At 39.3% G+C, this 6,961-nt stretch overlaps 1 protein-coding gene across 5 annotated transcripts; it reads left to right on the top strand.

Moving 5' to 3' along the window:
- The first annotated feature begins 631 nt into the window (after positions 1-631).
- Positions 632-5,385, top strand: LOC116267264 (pentatricopeptide repeat-containing protein At4g08210-like). Of its 5 annotated transcripts, none has more exons than XM_031648893.2 (6): positions 632-1,875; positions 2,044-3,996; positions 4,268-4,319; positions 4,524-4,640; positions 4,852-4,908; positions 5,029-5,385. In XM_031648893.2, the coding sequence occupies exons 1-2, from the start codon at positions 1,332-1,334 to the stop codon at positions 3,564-3,566; spliced, it is 2,067 nt and encodes a 688-aa protein (XP_031504753.1). In that variant the 5' UTR covers positions 632-1,331; the 3' UTR covers positions 3,567-3,996; positions 4,268-4,319; positions 4,524-4,640; positions 4,852-4,908; positions 5,029-5,385. The 5 variants fall into 5 exon arrangements, with proteins under 5 accessions (XP_031504753.1, XP_031504751.1, XP_031504752.1 ...); XM_031648894.2 differs by having other exon boundaries at positions 1,438-1,569; positions 1,664-3,996; positions 5,029-5,384; XM_031648891.2 differs by having other exon boundaries at positions 634-3,996; positions 4,524-4,721.
- Positions 5,386-6,961: the final 1,576 nt, after the last annotated feature.

Genomic DNA, 6,961 nt, shown 5'->3' with positions numbered 1-6,961 from the left:
TTTGCACACACACACACATATATATATTGCTGTCATCACATACATATATTTTCTGAAATTATTGTGTTTGTGCCCTTATCTCCGTACACATACCCAAATCATACATGTACATGTGTGACTTACTTTGTAAGGCTTGCGTTGGATCAAGTTTACTACCTCCATAGATTCTCACATGTACACGATGGAAAGAACAGAAATGATTGAAATTATTATGAAATTGACGTCCAAACTGAGAAACTGAATATCTAAATTTGACAAATCAAAATCTTGTACAGTCTTATTTTTTTGCACTTTTAATTATGCATGTTGCTTTGAAACTAAAGCTTTCCCTTCGTGTAGTTCATGGATCAGTTGAATAAAGTGATCACATAGACCAGAGATTGCGATCACACATCACATTTCATACATAAAGTTGATGCTTTTCATTTGCTTGGTCACATTAACTTTCTCTCTGTAGCTTTAGAATGTCCCGAAGACCTGACAAGCAGTATTTTTGGTTGGTTGATTAATTTTTACCCAGATTTTTACGTAATTGTTATCTTGCCTTAGCACCAGAACATATGGTGAGATAAATTCCCTTTAAAATGCATCGACAACTAAGCAGCTTGATCTGAATTTCTCTAAAAAAATAGTTACATGAGTTAACTAGCAGTTTTTGTCACAAACCTGCTCATACATTACAGGGCAGGATTGGATGATTTCAACAAATAGGAAATGGGAAGATCTATATATTAGAAGTTCCAGGAAGTTTTTAATTCGCAATTGAATTGGATGATTTTAAAAATCTTTGTGTAGAGGAGTTTGTATTTCTGATGAGCTTGGACTGATAAGTCCGCCATGGTTTTTCTATGAGGACGGGAAATGGAGAGAAGTGAAACAACAGGAGATCCTTGCTTAATCCGGCGCAGGAAGGAAATCATGAAAAAGCTGGTCCCGGTCAGAGTAACTACTAAATAAAATTGAAACGAAGGACAAAGTGAATGTTTTGAAAGATCTGCAGTGACCCAACGTGATGAACAGCGAATTCGAAGCAGGAGCGAATTTTAGAAATGAGAAACGAGTTTTCTGGTGACCATGTCACCTGAATTCCAAGCAACACATTATTTTGAGAGAAAGAATGACAAAGAAAGTGGGAGGACTGGAGATTCCACGCATGAGGGTGCTCCGGGAACGGCCTTGTCGACGTCAAGCGGCGGCTACAGTTGTGATATGACTCGGCGTCAATGCGGTTGAGGCACGATCCCCTTTTTTTCCATCTGTTCGTCATGATTTCCTATCCAATTCATGTTTTCAGGACAACTTCAAAGCAGAAGGTTAATTAGACCAGTTCTATGGCTATTAGCAAGGAATTGCTAACGAAGGGGCGCGAAATATCGTGGCTTCGCATTCTTCACCACCAAATAAAAAGGACTCCTTGCCCTTCTTCGCTGAGACAGCGTTCCTATGGTGGGCATGCTATTAGTTGCGCTTCGCATATGCCACCCTTGCAGATTCCGTCTGATGTTGATCCCCATGACAGAATTCATGAAATCTTGAGGGGTTGCAGAAAACGGGGATCTTCTGTTTCAGGTATGAAAGCCATCCATTGTTGGCTAATCAAAGGTGGCTTCTGTCAGGAGATGTTCGTAGCCAACAATCTCATTGTCATATATGCTGACTGCAGATGCCTTGAATGTGCAAAGCAAGTATTCGACGAAATGCCTGAGAAAAATGCAGCCTCATGGACGTCGTTGATATCGTGTTGCACTAGGCTTGGCATGCCGGAGATGGCTTTGGAGGTGTTTGGAAAAATGCAGTTGGAACGAGAGGAGCCCAACTGTTTTGCACTTGCCAGTGCCGCAAAGGCATGTGCTGTTCAAAAGAATATGGACATGGGTAGGGTGATACATGACCTTGTTTGTAGATACGGATTACTTTATGATGTTGTTTTGATGAACTCAATTCTTCATATGTATGTGAAATGTGGTAGCTTGGTTGATGCAAGACAAGTGTTTGATGAGATGCCAATTCGCAACAGAGCTTCATGGAACATAATGATTGCAGGGTATACATTGGAGGGTTGGATGGACGAGGCAGCTCGATTGTTTGACTTAATGCCTAAGCCGGATGTTGTCTCATGGAACACCATGATAGCTGGTTATGCTTCCCGGAACGAGTGTCAGTTGGTACTGGAATGTGTTTTTCTGATGCATAGGTATGATGTGGATCTTGACCAGTTTACATTCCCTTGTGTATTGGAAGTTTGTGGTTCTTTTGGAGTTGTTGAATTCGGGAAACAGATTCATGCTTATGTGATTCGTTCTGGCTACGAGTCTAATTTCTTTGTTGCTACAGCGCTTATTGATTTGTATTCACAGTGTAATTGTGTGAATGAAGCACGCAAACTGTTCATCTCTTATTCAACTCATGATTATCCACCATTATGGAATAGCATGCTTGCTTGTTACGCTAATAGTGGGCAAATCCATGACCTGTTGAATCTTGGTTCTCAGATGCACAATTATGGGTTGATAATGGATTCTTTTACTTACATTAGCATCTTGAAGGCTTGCATCTATGAGTTAAATTTTGGCTTGGGCCAGCAGGTTCATGGGTTGATTGTTAGTAGTGGGTTTCAATTTGACATTGCTCTAGGCAGCCTTCTGGTCTATTTTTATGCTGGTTGTGGCAAAATCAGAGATGCATGGAAGTTCTTCTTTTGTCTTCCTGATCCAGATGTGGTTGCATGGACTGGACTGATATCTGGATGTGTTCAACAAGGATCCAATGCTGTGGCAATCTCTTTGTTTAGAGATATGGTCAGGTTGGATGTCGAGATGGATCACTTTGTTGTATCTAGCATTCTCAAAGCGTGTTCTGCTTTGGCCACACTTGGGGTTGGCAAACAGATCCATGCTTTTGCCATCAAGGTTGGCTTTGATCTTGAGGCAGTTACACAGACTGCTCTTGTTGATATGTATTGCAAAAGTGGTGAAATTGAGGATGGAGAGGTTCTGTTTGAAAATTTAGCTCAAAGGGATACTGTCTGTTGGACTGGGATGATCACTGGTTGTGCTCGGCATGGGAGGGCAAAGGAAGCAATCCATTATTTCCAGAGAATGGTAGATTCTGGGGTTGAGCCCAATGAAGTCACTTTTGCCAGTGTTCTCTCTGCTTGCAGGCATGCCGGTCTTACTGATGAAGCTTGGGTGTATTTCAGATCCATGAGAGAGAAACATGGCTTAACCCCTCGAAGGGAGCATTATTGTTGTATGGTTGATCTTCTTAGCCAAGCAGGCTTCTTTGGAAAGGCAGAAAGATTGATTCTCCAGATGCCATTTGAACCAGATGAAACAATATGGAAGTCCTTGCTTGGAGCCTGCAGAATTCACAGAAATCTTGAACATGGAAATTGTGCAGCAAATCATCTTCTTGCAATAACACCACGTGACACATCTGTGTACATTATGCTCTCAAATATATATGCTAGTTTGGGCATGTGGGCCGAGTCAACCAGGTGTAGAGAAATGGTTAAATCTATTGGTAAAAATGTACCAGGCAGCAGTTGGATTGAGGTCAGAGGATGACAACCGAGTTTTTTTTCTTTTTTGAATGTCCGAAAGGTCCTTTGGTTATGCCATGCCTAGAAGAGTGGTGATAGAAGTTAGTGCTGCTTATGTCACCAACGAGAATGAGGTGGAAATTTGAAAGATTACATGTGCAGCAGTGGTGGTTTTGAGATTTTGGGATGTCCTTTTAAGTAGTAAATTGCAGATTCTTTCTCATGCTATTCAATCGGAAATAACAGGTATGCCTAAACATCAGCAGTGCTGATACAGTGATATGGGATGCCTAAAAAACGAGGCAAAGCAATGGGTGCTGGTTATTTCAGTTGACAGGTAGCATGAGGTGGAGATATTGATGGCTTCATGCACCACATTGATGGTTCTGAGGTTTCTGGATGTACTTAAGAATAATCTATTCTGCATCTATCATCTTTCATTTCAGAGAGAACAGGTATAGGTATTAGTGCTTATTTTGAGTTCAACCCTTCTACACGTTCTTTCTTCTGTATTTCCCTTTTTTCTCTTTTTTTCTTCTTCTCATCTTTCCATCATGGCTGTGTAAACGAAGCCTCTTTTATATATTTGTTTTTCTTTCTATGCATAGAAGCTTTTGGATGATATTGCCTTTTAAGGGAAAGGCATCAATGATAAAGCATTGAGTCTTGACATTTTTTTGGCCTGAGATTATGTTTCTGAGATGATCAGTGGTTTTTTTTTTGCAGTTTTCCTTTTCTTGATGGCAAGATCCATTGAGGAGCCAGTATGCTTGTTAAGGTTACTGAATCTGTTCCATTTTTGTATGCTTGTGCATTCACAATTTCCATTACTTCGATATTAACTGGGGTGAATTGGACCATGTTGGGTCAGGATAAGGAAGTTTTGAGAAGTAGGATACTATGTATTTATTTATTGAGCTTTTTCATACTGGGGCAAACTGGATAAGGATACTTTGGTTCATTTGTGACAATTTGATTGCAGGAATCTGATGCAAAATCATTTTTGACTATCGTTCTCTCCAAAGCCTACTTCACCTGTTGGAGGGATGAAATCGAAAGATTCTGAACAAGAAGGCTTTGCAAACTCGGTTAGCCTGGGGTACCTTTATTTCTCTTGACATGTAGATGAAATTCTGCAATGACAGGGATATAAGTCATAATACTTGGCATCCCAATGGGGGTATTCATAATAAAACCTAATCATTTCTCTCTAGTTGCTTCTTGTTCAAAAAACATTTAGTACAAATCACTTGAAAAGAATCCAGTTATTTTCCATAATTTGTTGAAACTAGATCATTTGGTGTCTACAGATCTCCAAGCACTGATATGGAGTAAATCTCGCGTGCCTGTGTCCAAGTTTGATGAAGGTTAGCATGTGTTTTGGGAGATAGGATATTTCATTGTTATCTGTCTTCTAATTTGTTTCTTTGATTGTTGAATTGGCTCATTATCATCCCATCCTACCTGTATGATTCCTGTCTGAGTAGGCAAAGGCTGAGGGGTGGCTGAATGTTAGAAAAGGCAATGGTTCAGCAATTGAGGCTATCTGCAGAATGGTTAGGTCCTGCGTGGTGTACAGCAAAGTCAATGACTTGGAGGGTGGAGTATGGAAGAGACAAACTATAGAATACATATGCTTTGTGCATGATCTGCCATATGTGTTGCTAACGTTTTTGTATATTTTTAAGTATTTTCAGTTCTAGTGTGCAATAATTCTATCCTTCAAATGTCTTATCTTTTAACGTGATTGTAGTTAGAGCTTGATTTTACAGCTATGGTTAGGTTATTGTGGTTGCTAAATCTAGTCCTACTAGAATGAGAATCAAGAATCATATATTTGAAATTTTGAATCCTTCATATTTTTAAGGAGGTCATACCAAAGTAATTTGAGAAATCCTTGAACACGCTTGATTTTACTTTCTTATCTTAGATTCAGTCCCCCAAGATCTTCATTAAGTTATTTATTTTTCTATTTAATGGTCATGGCCTCAAACATGTTAGTTTATGCCCAATTATTTTACATATCTACCACAAAATACAATTATGGCATTGTTTTTCCTTTTCCCTTAGACTGTATAACTGAATTCTAATAGAGTGTATTAACTGGTAAAAGATAGTGTTGCATATGTAGTGTAGATTTCTCTTCAGCAGCTACAGACATTGTCTGAATGGCGTAAGATTATCCGAAGCAAGTGGATGTTAATTATGGCCTATGCATGCTTCTCCATAGTAGTGCCAGTGCCTAGCTGCCCTTAGCAGTTCCTCCCTAGCGGAAACATGTTCGCCGTGGTTAGCCAAAGTGCAAGAATCTCAAGGCACATTATCGTCTATAGACTGCATTGGGGGTACCAATTTTTTGTCGATAGTTTTTGGGTCCCAACAGAATAGGTGTTCCATAATCCAGTGCATGCGTAAGTTCATCCTCAAACGAAGGTACATAAGTTTTGTACTTGGTCTGATCTATTTTATCTGTTAAAATTTGGCTTTCGGCTGCTTCTCCGGCCAATAACTCTAGGCACTGGGTTTCGGTGAAATATATAGAGGAATTGTAAAAAGTATGTACAGGTTGCGTCTCTCTTGATTGAAGTGCAACAGATTGGTTCAAGTATGATTACCATAAATTCAGTAGTTCAGCTGCTTAAAACTCGAAGACTGCATTGGACTTGTGAATACTTCAGTTGATACGGGGAATGAGCAGACCTTTTGCTAATTGGGACGATTCTGCTGTAACTAATGCTTATAAATTTGTCGTCATAGTCACCGTCATCTCTTCTTGTTCAGAGTGGGTAGGTCTGGGCTTCTTTCTGAGTGGTTCTTACAGGGCCTATATTTGTGAACCAAAATAATATCTTCTCCAACTCAGATCCTCATTTGGATTTGGACCCATATTCCATCTGGTGCAACTTTTATCGTCTGATATGGATTTTCATGTTTCAAATGCATGATTTGAGACATTTCTTTTATTGTCCAATCCCATCTTTTTGCTCATAAAGTCATGTGCTTAAAGTGAAAAGCTGATCTCTTGGTGGCAGCAGTTTATAATATCTCTAAGGGCTGGCTTGACCAAACCCAAGCTTTACTACCTGTCTAGACCAGTCCAAGAATGGAGTTTACAGCCTACTTATGACTCTGGCTTTTTAGAATCACCCAACCATCTACCTAAAGAGAGAAAAAGAAAAAGAGAGAGAGAGATAACATATAAATTTATTCAACCACTGAGTGCGTGTATACTAATTACACACTAGGCCTTTGCATCTTATTGTTTGAGGGCTTCTAAATGCACCCAACAGCAAGTATGTAAGAGTGTGGGTATATAAATATAAATAAAAATATATATATATGTATGTATGTGACTTCCCGACATTAGCATTGAAATTTATTTCTTGTTGTCGTAGAGTAAGAACAAAGATAAACTAAAAA

Source organism: Nymphaea colorata, chromosome 13 (assembly GCF_008831285.2).
Source record: "Nymphaea colorata isolate Beijing-Zhang1983 chromosome 13, ASM883128v2, whole genome shotgun sequence".
NCBI lineage: Eukaryota > Viridiplantae > Streptophyta > Magnoliopsida > Nymphaeales > Nymphaeaceae > Nymphaea > Nymphaea colorata.
This window is presented reverse-complemented; position numbering and strand designations above follow the sequence as displayed.

What these genes read in the sequence shown, in the direction of transcription:
- LOC116267264 (XM_031648891.2), top strand. Translation starts at nt 1,332, where the DNA reads ATGGCTATTAGCAAGGAATTGCTAACGAAGGGGCGCGAAATATCGTGG.